Source organism: Lampetra planeri, chromosome 57, assembly GCF_965212315.1.
Source record: "Lampetra planeri chromosome 57, kcLamPlan1.2.h2, whole genome shotgun sequence".
In the NCBI taxonomy this organism is placed as follows: domain Eukaryota; kingdom Metazoa; phylum Chordata; class Hyperoartia; order Petromyzontiformes; family Petromyzontidae; genus Lampetra; species Lampetra planeri.
In genome coordinates, this window is record NC_136163.1 from 5,204,519 (window position 1) to 5,223,013 (window position 18,495).

Consider the following 18,495-nt stretch of genomic DNA (forward strand, 5'->3'; position numbering starts at 1 on the left):
TTTCAGATGCCGGCATAATTAAACTTATGTGTTCCCTAAACGCATCCAGACACTCAGAAGGCAGAAGTCTTCCTTACCCTCCCCGCCCAACCCCCATCCAGACAACAACACTGTTAGACCTCACTTGAGCATGAGCACCTCGAGGAAAGGAAGGGGGAGAAGGGACGACCGTTGTCGAGACATCTGGGATAATCGGGCGATTCTTGTCCATTCTTGCGCATTACTCCAATTTGGTTCGAGTAGCTTGATGCCAAATGTCTGTGGTCTGCTCGCCACGACGGAGAGGGCTTCGGGAGAGAGATACGACGATGGTGATGATGATGAGAGAGGATGAAAGAGAGGGAAAGAATGAGCCAGCATGAGTGAGCTGCACGGAGGAACAGATTCTGTTTTTCAACAGCGGGCTGCGAGGAGGGATTCAGAGTGGGGGGGGGGGATCACACAGAAGTCACGTGGGGGAGGCTTGAGCTGATTTAGACAAATTGAGATCTATAGATGAGGGATCAGAGTGGAGGGGGGTGATGACACGGAAGTCACGTGGTTTGCCGGCGGCTTCAGCTGATTTAGACGGTGTTGCATCGAACGAGGACCCATATCCAACAGAGACGGAGCGTCATTGCCGATACACATCTAGCAATTCACCAGCATTGGTTCAAGCGAGCCCAACTCTGCTGATGAGACGCTGAATGTGGAAACCGGGTCCTCACCTCAGAATCCAGCCAATAGGATGCGCCGTTTCCTCGCGCGGACGCAACGCGCTGATTGGTCGAGCGGGCACGCGGGTGGGCGTGGCCAGCACCACTCCTGACCGCTTTGGTCTCGTCAGTGCTGATGTTTACACAACGCGCCGTGTGCCCATTTGACCCAGGTGAGGCCCAGAACCGGCTCAGACAATCGTCACTGGCATCGGCCGTGAGTGGGAATCGAACTCGGGCCGCCGCGTTCGTAGCGCAGCGCGCCCTGACCGCTACACCGCCGTTCCCCCACCATCCAGCACACAACACAGACAACGACCCCCCGCTCTAGCCGGGAACAGACTGTTGGTGCAAGTGATGTTAGAAAAGACAAATACCTCTCGTATAGCCTGCAACAGGCTGTTGGGGCAAGTGCAGTTAGCGAGCGCACTCACACACACACAGAAACATCATCATTTGACAACTGATGGATGCGGCCCTCCACATTATGGGTGAATGCTGGGTGCTTAGAATCCAGCAGGCTTCCACCCACCACCACCCACCCACCCACAACCCACCCACCCACAACCCAACCACCACAACCCACCCACCCACAACCCACCCACCACCACCCACCCACAACCCACCCACCACCACCCACCACCAACCACCCACCCACCCACAACCCACCCACCACCAACCACCCATCCACAACCCCCGCCCAGGATTGCCGATCAAATACGCAGCGAGCCGCACCAAGGAAACCGAGCAATAACCTCGTAATGAAGTGTGTCAATATCCGAGGAAATGACTCCTCTAACACCGCTCCACGGCTCCAATCAGCCGGGGCCACCAAGGTCCCTTGTCCAGTTTTCCATACACTAAAGCGCGCGGTGGTGTTGGTGGGTGGTGGGTGGTGGGCCAGGGAAGGCAGCAGCAGCATCGCGTGCCCGGAGCCTCATCGCAACTCGCTCTGTGAACCCGGCGAGTGCTGAGATTGATTTGCTTCGTCCGACACAGGGCCCACGACAGTGGCGAGTAAAGTCTTGAGCCGGTCCTTGGATTCCCCAACACCATCCCCCCACCCCCCACTCGCTCGACCACACCAACGACACACAATCAACCACCCCCATCCTCTTTCGCGTGCTCCCAAAAACTAAAGTGCTATTCTGTCGCGGTTGTGCCCAAGAGGCGCACTCTCTCTTAAGCGGTGAGGGCCAACACTCCAACCGGCACGAAATAAAATATTCAAATTATAAAAAAATAAAATGTGTTTTTTTTTACAAGATGGAATACCCACTGAGATGTGTACCTCTTTTTTTCAAAAGCGACCTCGTTACCACAAATGACAGCTCAACGAAGTGGTATTATCGTGGTGTGGACATTTAACACATTCCTGCGGAGGGAGCCGGTAAGGAACGTTCGGTTGCTCGGTCAATGGCCAGGGTCAACGGCGGCGTGGTGTATTCCGCAAATATGGCCGACTGTGAAGGCGAGCACAAACCGGCGTGAGTAGGTTAAACGTTGAGTTTTATAAGGGCACCACGGGGTGACCAGCCCCTTCCCACCCAGCCCCACCCCTCCCACCCCCCACCCAGCCCCATCCTCCCCACCCAACCCCTCCCCACCCTCCCCACCCGGCCCTTTCCCATCCTCCCCTCCCCACCCAGCCCCACCCTCCCCTCCCCACCCTCCCCTCCCCACCCAGCCTCTCCCTCCCCACCCAACCCCTCCCTGCACAACGGACACAATAATCCCCTGTGGGCTGGTGTAACCAGGAGGTTCCTACCAGTATAATAGCAGCAAAATACTCTTAACGCGTGATGGTGATTCTACTGATGGTGTAGTGTATAATAGTGTAGTGTAAAGTATTATATAGTGTAGTGTATAGCAGCGTAGTGTATAGTGCAGTGTAATGTATAGTTGTGTAGTGTGTAGCACAGTGTGGTATATAGTAGTGTAGTGTGTAGTGTATAGTAGTATGTTGGACTTCTTTCGCGCCGGACGTAGCCAACCGTGCTAATTGGAGGTGCAGGGTAAGGACAGCAAACTAAACATAACAACCATTTTTTAAAACTTATATTAGTTTTCTATTTAGTATAGTGGTATAGTGTATAATAGTGTAGTGTGCAGTGTAGTGTATAGTGTAGTGTATAGTAGTGTAGTGTGTAGTGCATAGCATGGTGTAGTATATAGTAGTGTAGTGTATAGTTGTACGTATGTTTACCATGTAGGCTTTCGCCTGATTAAGCTAGTTGTAATTACTGGCGAAACGTCGTACTCAGATTGTAAATGTTGTGGCTTGGCTCTCCAACACACAACCGGTGTAGTGCTGTACTAGTATTCTACACTATACTACTATACACTACACTATACACTACACTATAGACTAGTGCTGTACTAGTAACGAATTGGCCACGTTCTGTTTACGTGACCAACCTTCCTACTTGGCTGTGTCGGGTGGTGGCGGGTTTAACGACACAACGATATATTTTTACGCGATCGAACCCAAACAAACCCCCTGCATTACGGAGTCGCACGTGGGATTGCAGCGCGGAGTCGTCGTGAGGGGGGGTGGGTGGGGGGAGGTTGCAGTAGGGCCAGGGAGGAAATCTAGAGAATTCAAAGACGGCCGTACAACAATAATCATAATAAGGAGAAATAGTGACCGGGCACGCGAGGGAAAACGGCTCTCAATCAGGGACGAGAGAACGGCTACAGATTGACCCGCTGCTGCTCGGCTACACGCCGCGTCAAATCAAACTCGGATGCTCCGGCGAGGGCTCCTGTCTGCCAAAATGTGTCCGCTCGCTCTGCCCTGAACGCGGCCCATTGCCCCCCCCCCCGCAATGAAAGAGGCGCGCCAGGCTATTTGCGTGGAGTATTTCCTGCGGGGGATATAAGTTGAAGTGAAATTCGAGCGATAAGGATTCCGAGCGAGCCTACCCCCGTCCCCCTCCCCCCATCTCTATCCCTCCATCCCCGCCTCTCCTACTCCCCACTTCACTTTCTCCCCCCCCCACCCCCTGCAATTTCTACAAAGTATTTTTTGTGTCCACATATCAAAGTGAATTTACATCGCGGACGAAATTGAAACCGTACACCTCGTAAGCGCCGCCGGCGTTATTTCATTCAGCGGTCAGATTCCTTCGCGGTTGATGGAGAGAGGCTTTTAAATAAATAAATACAATCTTGCCACCTCTGCGCGTGTGACCCGCGCCCACTGAGCCTTGATTCTTCTTGGCCGTGATCGTAGGGCGCAGTGCGGGTTTGGTCAACAATAATTATTCACGATGGAACACGATTTTTGTTCCTGGGTAGTAAGCGTTATTTTCTAATTGCTTATGCATCAAAAGCATAGAAAATGGCTACTATTACCCCACCAACGTTGCTTTTGTGGGTGGGGGGCATTGACGTCTCCCAGTTGACACTCGATGGGCCCCTAGAACGCATTCGAGCGCCCCGTGAATCATCGCACCGCGTGTGAGCTCTGACCGCGAGGGCATAGTGCCATGACGACATAACCGACGTCGGCAGCGTCGTCATCGTCAACATCGTCGTAGGCATCGTCGTCGTCATTGTCGTTTTGATCATCGTCGTCGTTGTCATTATTATTTTTACCATAATCAATCATCATGGTCGTGGTTTTCATCATTATCATCATCATCATCGTCATCATCGTCGTCGTCATCATTATCATCATCATCGTTATCATCATCGTCGTCGTCGTCGTCATTATTATTATCATCATCATCAATCATCGTCGTGGTCTTCATCATCATCATTATCATCATCGTTATCATCGTCGTCGTCATCATTATCATCATCATCGTTATCATCATCGTCGTCATCATCATCATCGTCGTCGTCATCATCATGATCATCATCGTCGTCATCATCATCATCATCGTAGTGGTCTTCATCATCATCATCATCGTTATCATCATCGTTATCATCATCGTCGTCATCATCATCATCGTCGTCGTCATCATCATGATCATCATCGTCGTCATCATCATCATCGTAGTGGTCTTCATCATCATCATCGTCATCATCATCGTTATCATCATCGTCGTCGTCATCATTATCATCGTCGTTATCATCGTCGTCGTCATCGTCATCGTTGTCGCCGTCGTCATCGCGTGCTGGGAGATGCAGAGTGCGACGCACAGACTCTTGTGAATGATACATCTGTATATACTCTTACACATATTGTAATATTGTGGCTGGCATGTATTATGGACGTATGTTGAACTTATTTCGCGCCGTACGTAGCCAACAGTGCTAATCAGACGTGCGGGTACATTACATTTAACATCGTGAAACGTATTACTTATTATAGATTACGTAACTTGTTTTTTATCATCATATTATGAGTGGAACAGTCGAACGGTCGAGTGGGTGGTGGGAGGGAGGGGGGTTTGAGCGGGCAGTGCTATGAACCCGGCGACCTGAGTTCGATTCCCGGCGGCGGCCGCTAACACCTGCGCAAAGCCAGTCTCAACCGGTCGATCGCATGTAAATCCGATGTGGTCTCAACCGCTAAATCCCGTGCGGATCTGCTCCCTGTCCACATGGCTACAATGAATAACATTTCCGCGTGATGCTGCTGCAGCTGCAGCTGCGTTGGGGTTTGTGAGCAGGCACGAAAAATAAAAGCTCAACACGTCCCATGTCGATAACACCGTGTGCGTTGTCTTCAATGGAAAACCAGTATAGAACAGGCGACGTTTCGGGCAATAGTCCTTCTTCATAGCACATAGAGAGAGAGAGAGAAAATCTGGATATCTCTCTGCCTGAAACGTCATTTGTGAATGTATTCTTCCGTTTACCGACTGAATTAACTCCGGTTTAACACGTAGGCTTTGGCGACCAATAGTTTATATAAGAGGTTGTTGGGTTAGATCGCGTAAATATAAATGTGTCGTTAAACCCGCCACCACCCGACTCAGCCAATTATTAAGGTTTGTAACCGGTGTGTTGGAGAGCTAAGCCACAACATTTACCACCTGAGTACGACGTTTCGCCAGTAATTGCAACAAGCATCATCAGCCAGAATGTAAGCAGGCTTCGTCGCGGTTCATATGTTCCGTCGGGAGGCGGGCGAGAGTTTTCAATCAGTGCGCGTTACCCCCGCTTCTGACCCCACGGACGAGAAACGTGAAAACCTCGGTCAGAAAGAAGAGAGAGAGATGTAGTGGGAGCTTCGGAATCCCACCTAGAGATCCGGACGAGGAGCGCACGCAGATCTCTGAGCTACGCACATCGACAGTGAGCGGGGGGCTCGGGCAGGGGACAGCTTGCGATATGGTGGTGATGCGAAGGCCAGCGGTTGAGGCGGGTGACAAGAATGGGTGACAAGAATGGGTGACAAGAATGGCAGTCTAAAGGAGGAGCGGGTTGAGGGGGGAGGGAAAGGCGCCCAAGGGTGGAACGCTTTGTCGTGGAGACGGAGCAACCGAGGGTCAGCTCGTGTGCAGAAGACGCGGAACGGATCGTGGCAATCGCAGGAATGTGGTCGGGTGGTGATAGGGAAGGGCTTTCATCGAGCAGTGGATAAACCGTGGCACAGTTTGATTTGGCGGAGAGTCGTGGAGCGTTCGGCAAAGGACGGGGGAAGGGAATGAAAGGTTGTGGATGGAGGGGGTTCGGGATGTTGCCCGAACGGAGTGATTCCCTGACGTGTGACGCGTTGTGGTGCAGAAGACGCCGTGAAGACGCCGTGAACACGAGGTTCACGACTCGCCCGGCTGCAACTCATGTACGCTTTCACCGCGGTGGCGAGATGTTAACTGCCTCGCCTGGTATACAGGAGGTATTGGGTTCGATCTCGACCCTGACGCCTGCTGCAGTATATTTGGAGTTTGCGTGTCTCTCTCTCATCATCATCACGGTGGCTAGGAGATGTTAACTACCTCGCCTGGTATACAGGAGGTTTTGGGTTCGATCTCGACCCTGACGCCTGCTGCTGTATATTTGGAGTCTGCGTGTCTCTCTCTCATCATCACGGTGGCTATGAGCTGTTAACTACCTCGCCTGGTCTACAGGAGGTCTTGGGTTCGATCTCGACCCTGATGCCTGCTGCTGTATATGTGGAGTTTGCGTGTCTCTCTCTCTCTCTCCATTTTCGCGTGTTTTTTTCTCTCGGTCCTCCGGTTTTCCCCTCCACATTTAGAATCAACGTCACGCGTTAAGAGTACCCGGCTGCTCGACATTTTCCACACGATGATTAATCCGCTGCGTTGAGCTATCATTTGCGATAACCAGGTCGCTATTGAAAAAGAGCTATACAGCCTCAGTGGGCCCTCACCTGGTAAAATAAAAAAACAGTTGTTTAGTTGAGTAGTTGTTTTCATATCGCAGGCGTATCGATCATTGACATACTACGCGTCGTCTCACGTCACAGTGGACGTTAAAGGTCACGTGGCGTCACTCAGAAATAATGATTTAAAAAACCTGATAATTGTTTTTTTACCCTTCTATCTGGCAACAAAACTGACACCTTTTTTTACGAGGAATCATGTTTGCATAGACCACAATACCTGCAGTCATAATGCAAACAAAAAACATAACTCTGATAATGTGCACTGTCCTTGATGTTGATTGGTCCACACCCGAGACAGCTTTCCTTAGAGCCTAGTCTCACATGGGTTGGACCAGATAGAAGGGTAAAAAAACAATTATCATATTTTTTACTGGCAAATGGTGTAAAACAACCCTGTTAAGATTCAGTTCATAGCTTTAAACTCGGACGAGTCTCTTGGCCACTGCAAACACAACTTCGCTCCCTCCTCCCGCCACGGGCCTCTGGCCACGCGTTGCATTTACACGACAACAGCAGCAGCAGCGATATTCATAACAGAGTCACCGCAGCCGCTGCCACCGAGGTCTCGTGCCCAGGTAGGCCCCACGTGGTGGCCCCACGTGGTGGCCGCACGCGTCTCGTAGAATTATAAAAATGTCGACGTGCACTGGAGGAAGCCGGTTGAGCGGTGAAGCTATTGTTGTTGTTGTTTTCACAGATGTCCATTAGCATGCTGGCCGCCACGTGTTCATTATTGTTTACTTTCGGCCCATCAACAATTCCGTGTCACTCCCGAACGGGTGCGACCGATCATCGACCTCATTCACGCTCGCCATGGTGGCTTCTGCGGCGTGGGCTTATTTATTTATTTATTATATCTCTCTCTCCCTCCCCCAACCCCCTCTCCCAATCGTCTTATGGAGTTCTGTGAATTCAATCTTCCGTTTCGCATCCTTGCTTCTTTTCATAGTTCTACTTCCACCCCGCACGTCGCTTGAGGCTTCAGATAATTTGCTCTCTGTCGCTCGCTTTATTGCATACAACCCCAAACCCCACCACACCCACGGATTTTCATTTACTATTCACGATCAATTACAATATTTGCATAATTTAAAGTGTTGACAATCCAATTCGAGATTCAGTCGTAACGCATGAGAACACACACAACACACGCTATGATGAAAAACGTGAACTTATTAATAAATAAATAACCAATCTGATTTATAAGGCTCCCTTAAACAACAGATGTCGGAGCGCCGTGAGTGTAAAAGAGCAAGTGAGAAGTAAGCGGGGAGAGAGAGACTCGAGGCGGAGAGGGGGAGACCGAGAAAGAGGGTGGCCGTGATTCACAGCTGGTGGGGTCTACAGCCGGGACTTAGAAGTGTCTATGAGTTCCTGTGTAGTGGAGTGAGTGGCTGGGTAGTGGAGTGAGTGGCTGGGTAGTGGAGTGAGTGTGTGGGTAGTGGAGTGTGTGGGTAGTGGAGTGTGTGGCTGGGTAGTGGAGTGTGTGGGTAGTAGAGTGTGTGGCTGGGTAGTGGAGTGAGTGTGTGGGTAGTGGAGTGTGTGGGTAGTGGAGTGTGTGGCTGGGTAGTGGAGTGAGTGTGTGGGTAGTGGAGTGTGTGGGTAGTGGAGTGTGTGGCTGGGTAGTGGAGTGTGTGGGTAGTGGAGCGTGTGGCTGGGAAAGTGGAGTGTTTGGGTAGTAGAGTGTGTGGCTGGGTAGTGGAGTGTGTGGGTAGTAGAGTGTGTGGCTGGGAAAGTGGAGTGTGTGGGTAGTAGAGTGTGTGGCTGGGAAAGTGGAGTGTGTGGGTAGTAGAGTGTGTGGCTGGGTAGTGGAGTGTGTGGGTAGTAGAGTGTGTGGCTGGGTAGTGGAGTGTGTGGGTAGTGGAGTGTGTGGCTGGGAAAGTGGAGTGTGTGGGTAGTAGAGTGTGTGGCTGGGTAGTGGAGTGTGTGGGTAGTGGAGTGTGTGGCTGGGAAAGTGGAGTGTGTGGGTAGTAGAGTGTGTGGCTGGGTAGTGGAGTGTGTGGGTAGTAGAGTGTGTGGCTGGGTAGTAGAGTGTGTGGCTGGGTAGTGGAGTGTGTGGGTAGTGGAGTGTGTGGCTGGGAAAGTGGAGTGTGTGGGTAGTAGAGTGTGTGGCTGGGTAGTGGAGTGTGTGGGTAGTGGAGTGTGTGGGTAGTGGAGTGAGTGTGTGGGTAGTGGAGTGTGTGGCTGGGTAGTGGAGTGTGTGGGTAGTGGAGTGTGTGGGTAGTGGAGTGAGTGTGTGGGTAGTGGAGTGTGTGGGTAGTAGAGTGTGTGGCTGGGTAGTGGAGTGTGTGGGTAGTGGAGTGTGTGGGTAGTGGAGTGAGTGTGTGGGTAGTGGAGTGTGTGGGTAGTGGAGTGTGTGGCTGGGTAGTGGAGTGAGTGGCTGGGTAGTGGAGTGTGTGGGTAGTGGAGTGTGTGGGTAGTAGAGTGTGTGGCTGGGTAGTGGAATGTGTGGGTAGTGGAGTGTGTGGCTGGGAAAGTGGAGTGTGTGGGTAGTAGAGTGTGTGGCTGGGTAGTGGAGTGTGTGGGTAGTGGAGTGTGTGGGTAGTGGAGTGAGTGTGTGGGTAGTGGAGTGTGTGGGTAGTGGAGTGTGTGGCTGGGTAGTGGAGTGAGTGGCTGGGTAGTGGAGTGTGTGGGTAGTGGAGTGTGTGGGTAGTAGAGTGTGTGGCTGGGTAGTGGAGTGTGTGGCTGGGAAAGTGGAGTGTGTGGGTAGTGGAGTGTGTGGGTAGTGGAGTGTGTGGGTAGTAGAGTGTGTGGCTGGGTAGTGGAGTGTGTGGGTAGTAGAGTGTGTGGCTGGGTAGTGGAGTGTGTGGGTAGTAGAGTGAGTGGCTGGGTAGTGGAGTGAGTGTGTGGGTAGTGGAGTGAGTGTGTGGGTAGTGGAGTGTGTGGGTAGTGGAGTGTGTGGCTGGGTAGTGGAGTGTGTGGGTAGTAGAGTGTGTGGCTGGGTAGTGGAGTGAGTGTGTGGGTAGTGGAGTGTGTGGGTAGTGGAGTGTGTGGGTAGTGGAGTGTGTGGGTAGTGGAGTGTGTGGGTAGTGGAGTGTGTGGGTAGTGGAGTGTGTGGGTAGTGGAGTGTGTGGGTAGTGGAGTGTGTGGCTGGGTAGTGGAGTGTGTGGGTAGTAGAGTGTGTGGCTGGGTAGTGGAGTGTGTGGGTAGTGGAGTGTGTGGCTGGGAAAGTGGAGTGTGTGGGTAGTAGAGTGTGTGGCTGGGTAGTGGAGTGTGTGGGTAGTAGAGTGTGTGGCTGGGTAGTGGAGTGTGTGGGTAGTGGAGTGTGTGGCTGGGTAGTGGAGTGTGTGGGTAGTGGAGTGTGTGGCTGGGAAAGTGGAGTGTGTGGGTAGTAGAGTGTGTGGCTGGGTAGTGGAGTGTGTGGGTAGTAGAGTGTGTGGCTGGGAAAGTGGAGTGTGTGGGTAGTAGAGTGTGTGGCTGGGAAAGTGGAGTGTGTGGGTAGTAGAGTGTGTGGCTGGGTAGTGGAGTGTGTGGGTAGTAGAGTGTGTGGCTGGGTAGTGGAGTGTGTGGGTAGTGGAGTGTGTGGCTGGGAAAGTGGAGTGTGTGGGTAGTAGAGTGTGTGGCTGGGAAAGTGGAGTGTGTGGGTAGTAGAGTGTGTGGCTGGGTAGTGGAGTGTGTGGGTAGTAGAGTGTGTGGCTGGGTAGTGGAGTGTGTGGGTAGTGGAGTGTGTGGCTGGGAAAGTGGAGTGTGTGGGTAGTAGAGTGTGTGGCTGGGAAAGTGGAGTGTGTGGGTAGTAGAGTGTGTGGCTGGGAAAGTGGAGTGTGTGGGTAGTAGAGTGTGTGGCTGGGTAGTGGAGTGTGTGGGTAGTAGAGTGTGTGGCTGGGTAGTGGAGTGTGTGGGTTGTGGAGTGTGTGGCTGGGAAAGTGGAGTGTGTGGGTAGTAGAGTGTGTGGCTGGGTAGTGGAGTGTGTGGGTAGTAGAGTGTGTGGCTGGGTAGTAGAGTGTGTGGCTGGGTAGTGGAGTGTGTGGGTAGTGGAGTGTGTGGCTGGGAAAGTGGAGTGTGTGGGTAGTAGAGTGTGTGGCTGGGTAGTGGAGTGTGTGGGTAGTGGAGTGTGTGGGTAGTGGAGTGAGTGTGTGGGTAGTGGAGTGTGTGGCTGGGTAGTGGAGTGTGTGGGTAGTGGAGTGTGTGGGTAGTGGAGTGAGTGTGTGGGTAGTGGAGTGTGTGGGTAGTAGAGTGTGTGGCTGGGTAGTGGAGTGTGTGGGTAGTGGAGTGTGTGGGTAGTGGAGTGAGTGTGTGGGTAGTGGAGTGTGTGGGTAGTGGAGTGTGTGGCTGGGTAGTGGAGTGAGTGGCTGGGTAGTGGAGTGTGTGGGTAGTGGAGTGTGTGGGTAGTAGAGTGTGTGGCTGGGTAGTGGAGTGTGTGGGTAGTGGAGTGTGTGGCTGGGAAAGTGGAGTGTGTGGGTAGTAGAGTGTGTGGCTGGGTAGTGGAGTGTGTGGGTAGTGGAGTGTGTGGGTAGTGGAGTGAGTGTTTGGGTAGTGGAGTGTGTGGGTAGTGGAGTGTGTGGCTGGGTAGTGGAGTGAGTGGCTGGGTAGTGGAGTGTGTGGGTAGTGGAGTGTGTGGGTAGTAGAGTGTGTGGCTGGGTAGTGGAGTGTGTGGCTATGCAGATTTCTACAGCAACAAAACCCTGTCCTTGCTTGGCGCTTGCAGAAGCCAACTCTGCCCGTCGCAGAGTGAACAACAAACGGCAACTCCCTTCACTGGATGGCACAGCGTCAAATAAGTCGGAGCCAGTTGTTGGAACGAACATCGTTAACAGGTTAACCAATTTTTTACAAAGATATCGAACGCCTCAATCATGAGCGGGGGGGGGGGGGAGGTACTATGTCTCAGTCATCCTTCTACTAAACAGCAGTGATAGAGTGTCTGGAAGGGAGTGTCTGGGGGAGTGGGGTTTTTAGGGGAAGGTGTGTTTGGGGTGGGTGGTGTCTGGTGGGGGAGAGGGGTTGTGGTGGTAGGGGGGGGGGGTGTCTGTTGGGGGAGGGGGGATGTCTGGGTTGGTTGTCTGGGGGGGCGTGTTTGGGGGGGGGGGGAGTGTGCGTGGGCAAGGGGTGTGTCTGGGGGGGGGAGGGTGTGAGTGGGCAAGGGGTGTGTCTGGGGGGGGGGAGAGGGTGTGCGTGGGCAAGGGGTGTGTCTGGTGGGGGGGAGTGTGCGTGTGAAAGGGGTGTGTCTGGGGGGGGGGAGGGTGCGTGGGAAAGGGTTGTGCCTAGGGGGGGGGAGGGTGCGTGGGCAAGGGGTGTGTCTGGGGGGGAGAGTGTGCGTGTGAAAGGGATGTGTCTGGGGGGGAGTGTGCGTGGGAAAGGGGTGTGTCTGGTGGGGGTTAGTGTGTGTGCGTGGGCAAGGGGCGTGTCTGGTGGGGGGGTGTGTGTGTGCGTGGGCAAGGAGCGTGTCTGGGGGGGGGGTATGTGTGTGCGTGGGCAAGGGGCGTGTCTGGGGGGGGGGGGGTGTGTGTGCGTGGGCAAGGGGCGTGTCTGGGGGGGGGGAGGGGCGAGTGCCGACCGGGGTGCACCTCACCGGCCGGGGGTGTCGCCGTTCTCGTCGAACTGAATCTCCTCGCCGGTGACCCCGAAGAAGCGCGTGCGCATGAGGAAGGTGAGCAGCGTGCTGCCGTTGATGGGGCGCATCGCGGGGCACATCGAGCGCTGGCCCGGGCACAGCGCCTGCTGCATCTTGTGCAGGCCGTGGGCCATGGCGTAGATGGCATTCACCACGAAGGCCATCTTGCTGTCCTGCTCGTAGTGTTCCCGTAAGCTCTCGTTCCCTGCCCGGCGGGCGACACGTGTATGGAGGAAAGGTGGGGGGGGGGGGGCAAAGAGAAGAAAGCAAGAAAAAAAAACAACAAACAAAAAAAAACAACAAACAAAACAAAACAGCAAACGAAAAAAACAAAACAGCAAACGAAAAGAACAACAACCAAGAAAAAACAAGACCCAAAATCAACCCCCTCCCCCCCGGCCCCCGCGAGAATGAAACGAAAACAGGCGGCGGAAAGACAAAACAAACTCGTCAGTGATGGAAAAGTTTCAAGATCAAGAATATCGACAAATAGACAGAGAAGACACGGGGCCCCCCGTATAGCCTGTGAGCAGAGTGTTGTGAGGCAAGTGCCCAAGAAAAACTGCATGTTTTATAAAAGGGAAATAAGGACGTCCCTTGGCCTGGACTGGGATATGTTTTAACGGAGAACAAATCACTTTGTCTCCGTCGTATCGAGTTCATAAGCCATGAAAACAACCGTGACTCGAGCAGACGCAGTGACTTGAAACACATAAACGTGTGCACGGCGGGTGTAAACTGCTGTGTGCGAGCGCCTATTGATGCCAGACCTGCCCTGCACACACTCAGCCAGTGCTTAGTCTAAGCGTGGCATTGCCAGGCACTCATCTCGGTGCGTGGTTGCCACCTATCCTGGTTTGACCCGGTACAGCCAGCGGAATCGACCTCATCCATGCTCGGATGCGAGCAGCAGCAGCAGCAGGGATTGATTTGTAACAGAGATCTGCTAACCGGTGTGGGCGTTTTGAACTTTAATTCAGTAAACTGTGCAGTGCTGTTGTTCATCGAACCTCGTTGCTGGCTGAGACATATTTCCGGGGTTGGATCGTGGAATCGGTGGCGATCCCATTTAAAGGTCGAATCAATCGAAGGGAAATTCAAAACCACGCGTAGCAATGAAGTGGCTCTGGATTTGTGCTTCACTGCCTGGAGTCGAACCTTGATCGCCACAAAGGGGCCGTCCATAAATGACGTCACCCGATTTTGGACGATTTTTGACCCCATCCCTCTCGTCACACGGCGTCACAAAAAGTCAGACCCCCCCCCTCAAATATGACGTCACAAAGCTCTACCCCCCCCCAAACCATACTTCCAATTTGAAAATAAAACATGCTTCAAATTGCTTTTAAACTATTGTCATTGTAGTGCGTATTTAATGTGGCGCTGCACTCTGATGTTGTATGAGAAAACATTCATTAGAAAGTCTATTTAATTAAGTAGAACGTGTGTTGTCTATATTTATTTAAAGTTGCGCATTTTGATGTGACGTCACATTTATCAAACCCCCCCCGCCCCTCGTCACACATCGTCACAAATGTCTGACCGCCCCCCCCCCAGGTGCGTGACGTCATTTATGGACGGCCCCAAATTCAAAACCACGCGTAGCAATGAAGTGGCTCTGGATTTGTGCATCACTGCCTGGAGTCGAACCTCGATCGCCACAAAGACAAATATCTCCCAGATAGCCTTCAACAGACTTGTGGGGCAGGTGCTGTTTGCGAGCACAAATGAAGACCAGCAGGGTAAACGAGGGGGTCGATGGCCAGCACCACACCCTGTCACGTTTGTCTCTTGAGTGGCGATGTTCACACAGCACACCAAGTAACTAATTTAAGTCTGAGTCGACCTAGGGAAGGCCTGGGACCGGTTACAGATAATCGTCACTGGGCGTTAGCCGTGAGCGGGAATCGAACTCGGGTCACAGAGTTCGTAGCGCGCTAACCTCTACGCCCCTCTTACACACTCACACACATGTTGCTTTAGCCTGCAATGCTTGCTTATGAAAGGAAGATACAAAAGGGGAGAGGAAAAAAAGCCATTGATTTCACATTTCTCAGCCGGAGAAAATTGCACGCTGAATAATGGTTCATTTTTCATTTTCTTGTTGGTCGTCCAGTCGAGCGAGCGAGCTTGCTTGGCATGGGTCCTGGGTGCGAACGAAAGACACTGCCCCGGTCCGGTCCAATCTACCCCCTGGTCGCCGTAGCCTCGGGCCCCCGAACGGCCGAGTGGGACCCGTGGGCCCCCCCGCAGAGGCGTAGCTAGGGGGGGGGGGGCAGGGGGAACATGTGTCCCCGGGCGCCAAGGTAAAGGGGCGCCAAAATGAGGCTTACAACGTTACATTATAACTTATTGCGGCGGGCGCGGCAGCCTGAAACTACTGCACAAATTTCGATTTAAAGCTTTCGTGACTGCAGGGATTCATCTTCTTGGTTCTTTCGGTAAAGTCACGTAGAATGGAAATAATAAAATAATATAAATAAAACATAATAAAATAATTCTCACGACGTTTCAGCCACAACGCAAGCAGCCGTCCTCAGGTGAAGAACAGGTCTGTTGAGAATACAGAGTCTGACTGTCTACAGACCTGGTCTCCACCTGAGGACGGCTGCTTGCGTTGTGGCCGAAACGTCGTGAGAATTATTTTATTATGTTTTATTTTTATTATTTTATCATTTCCATTCTACGTGACTTTACCGAAAGAACCAAGAAGATACTGCACAAATCAACACCTCAACCTAAAATTGTATATATCCCGCCACACACAGCCTACATGTCATGCAATTACATTTTGGTATGTGATTAAACTGGGGGTGTGGGCGCCAATGTTATAGTTCGTCTCCGGGCGCAAAATATCCTAGCTACGCCACTGGCCCCCCGTGATGCAGTCTGTACCACCCGCACCCTCTGTCGGTTTCACACGCGGGTTTTTCGGAAATGTCACGGTACTCGACTCGCAAACGCTGCTGTGGGTCTCCTCTGCAACACACCGTCGGTGTGCTGAACGCGTCACTAACTGGCACGTGTTGTGCTACGTGACACACCTTACCGATTGTCGGGTGGTGGTGGAGGGTTAACGACACATTTATATTTACGCGATCTAACCCCCCAAAAAAAATCTATTATGGACTGGGTCTCTGTGTTAGTCTATGGGTCTTTATGTAAGTGTATGGGTCTCTATGTTAGTCTATGGGTCTCTATGTTAGTCTATGGGTCTCTATGTTAGTCTATGGGTCTCTATGTAAGTCTATGGGTTTTTATGTTAGTCTATGGGTCTCGATGTAAGTCTATGGGTTTCTATGTTAGTCTATAGCTCTCCATGTAAGTTTATGGGTTTCTATGTTAGTCTATGGGTCTCTATGCTAGTCTATGGGTCTATATGTAAGCCTATGGGTCTCCATGCGAGTCTATGGGTCTATGCGACTTTATGAGTCTATAAACTGCGGGTGTATCCATCCGTCGTGTCTAGAGCGGCATTGTGTGGTGATCATCATTATCTTCACCACCACCATCATCATTGCCACTAATTTTACAATAAAAAATCATCGAAAATCACGCGTTGATGTTGAGCTGTCGATGTTGTGTGATAACGTCACTGGCGATTATCTTTGGATGCATATCCTTGTCTGTTTACACGCCGATGCAATAATCACCCCGAATATATATTTTGCTGTTTCTTTAACTTCACTTTAGAGTGCTCTGAATGTTTGCTCGTTCAATACACGTGATTTATCTGAGCCAACTTTTTTTGTCGCAGGCAATGTATTTGCCTGTCGACTGCTTTACATCTCTATTATTTGTTTCGCTCTGTAATGCAGTTGTATTTTTTTGCTCCGATGTTTTATATGCGTCATTGTCATTGCAGTTTTCAGTCAACCAGGTCACTCTTTGCAAAAATGAGATCACCCCCCCCCATCCCCCCCTCTCGTCATCTCTCGAGTACTCACCCCTTGTCACACGCGCGCGCAACAACAAACAAACAAACACGTGAAACGTGTCGCCGGTTAACCCGCTCGTTAGCCCTCGCTAAATGCGAAACGGGAACCCCAAATGGCTGCAACAGCGAGACACCATCAGCATCTCTTGCACCAGCTCAAATCGCACGGCTACGGAGACAAGCAATCACCCGTCCAACGATTACGTTATTGATGTTGACGGTATTCATTGTAAACGCTGCGGTTAATGTAATTTGGTGATTTAATTTGACGGCAATTTGTGTGACATCATCGATAGTTATTATCGGTTACGATCGACTTACGACCAACCCCGTAAAGATTTCTCGTTACGCTTGGAATGTCCAACGTGTGTAACTTTCTTTATTTACCCGGGAGTTTCGAGAGAGTATTATACCGGTAGGAACCTCCTGGTTACACCAGCCCACAGGGGATTATTGTGTTCGTCCGTCCGTCGTGAAAGGAGGGGCTGGGTGGGGAGGGTGGGGAGGGGCTGGGTGGGAGGGGTGGGGCTGGGTGGGGAGGGGCTGGTCACCCCGTGGTGCCCTTATAAAACTCAACGTTTAACCTACTCACGCCGGCTTGTGCCCGCCCTCACAGTCGGGCACATTTGCGGAATACACCACGCCGCCGTTGACCCTGGCCATTGACCGAGCAACCCAACGTTCCTCCCAGCTCCCTCCACAGGAATGTGTTCGTACGCTAAACGTTCAACATTGCTGCGATGTCATAACACATTCTGTACTCTGACCCCAGATTGTCAGGTGCATAATGCAGGGTTCTAACCACTGCACCACACACTTCCTATTGGATAAGCCGATGGCATATCCTTATATAATTAGAGGCTAATCTGTATGCATCTTTGTCGTGATAGCTACTCCTAAGCCGCTCAGCCAATTCCCCATGAATGATGAGCCATTGTAAAGCTTACGATGCGTATTTTTATGCAAAGCTGAAATCATGAAAAAAACATAACCATTTTAGACGGCTTGAATCTTAACGTAATTATCGCCAGCTAAATACTTGCGATGACAAACGCGCTTTAGACTTCCGTCACCCATGCATATGCATGATTTTTTATTTCACGTTTCTACATTTTTTTTCGTTGTTTTATTTTTAGACACGGGTTCCAACTGATGTCGGGTAGCAGCGGCCCAGGATCCAGCCTGGATACCAATCTAGAGATCACGAGATTACGAAGATATCTGTCTCTGGGGGACAGAGGTAGACATAGAGTGTTGTAACCGCGGGAGGGGACAGTAAACCAGTTGCATTTTCACGAAACCCAGTGGAGTCTTTATCATCGAGGTCACGAGCACTCCGCATTGACTAGAAAGACATAAGAGGCTTTTATTATTTTTCTGGCTATCGCCTGATGATGCTCGTTGCAATTACCGAGCGGCACTTCACGGTACTCGAATTGCAAATGTCGCCGTGGGTTCACTCTCCAACACACAACCGGTGTGCTGAACGAGTAACTAATTGGTACGTTTTTGTTTACGCGATACAACCTTACTAATTGGCTGCGCCGGGTGGTGGTGGCGGCGGGTCTAACGACACATTTATTTTTACAAACAAATAAATAAAAACTCTCGATTTAAAGCTTTCGTGACTGCAGGGATTCAGCTTCTTGGTTCTTTCTACGTGACTTTACCGAAAGAACCAAGAAGAATAAAAACTCTATTATGGATAACATTGGTCACGAAAGACCCCTACTACCACGACCGCTACGTGCTAAACTGAGCAGAAAAACAAACAACGACGTAGCGATGGAGGGGTGCGATGGGATCGCTCCTTCCTTTGCTCAACGTGAAATCCGATCGGCTTCGACCTTGCAGGGAATCATCAGCAACGCGCGGGCGACCCTCGACAGCGTGCGGGTTGTTCTCCCTGCAGCGCTAGAGTTAACGGCTCTGGCGTGCAGCTCTCGATCTCGAGAGAGAGAGAGAGACAGGCAGGGGGAGAGAGAGAGAGAGAGAGCGAGCGAGCGAG

General features: G+C 51.6%; 1 protein-coding gene across 1 annotated transcript in view; it reads right to left on the minus strand.

Moving 5' to 3' along the window:
• Window positions 1–18,495, minus strand: part of GRM1 (glutamate metabotropic receptor 1) — a 122,325-nt gene that overhangs the window by 41,515 nt on the left and 62,315 nt on the right. The window contains exon 4 of the mRNA XM_078618325.1: window positions 12,509–12,932. Coding sequence (XP_078474451.1) covers window positions 12,509–12,932 — 424 coding nt within the window. The remainder of the gene's footprint in view (window positions 1–12,508; window positions 12,933–18,495) is intronic.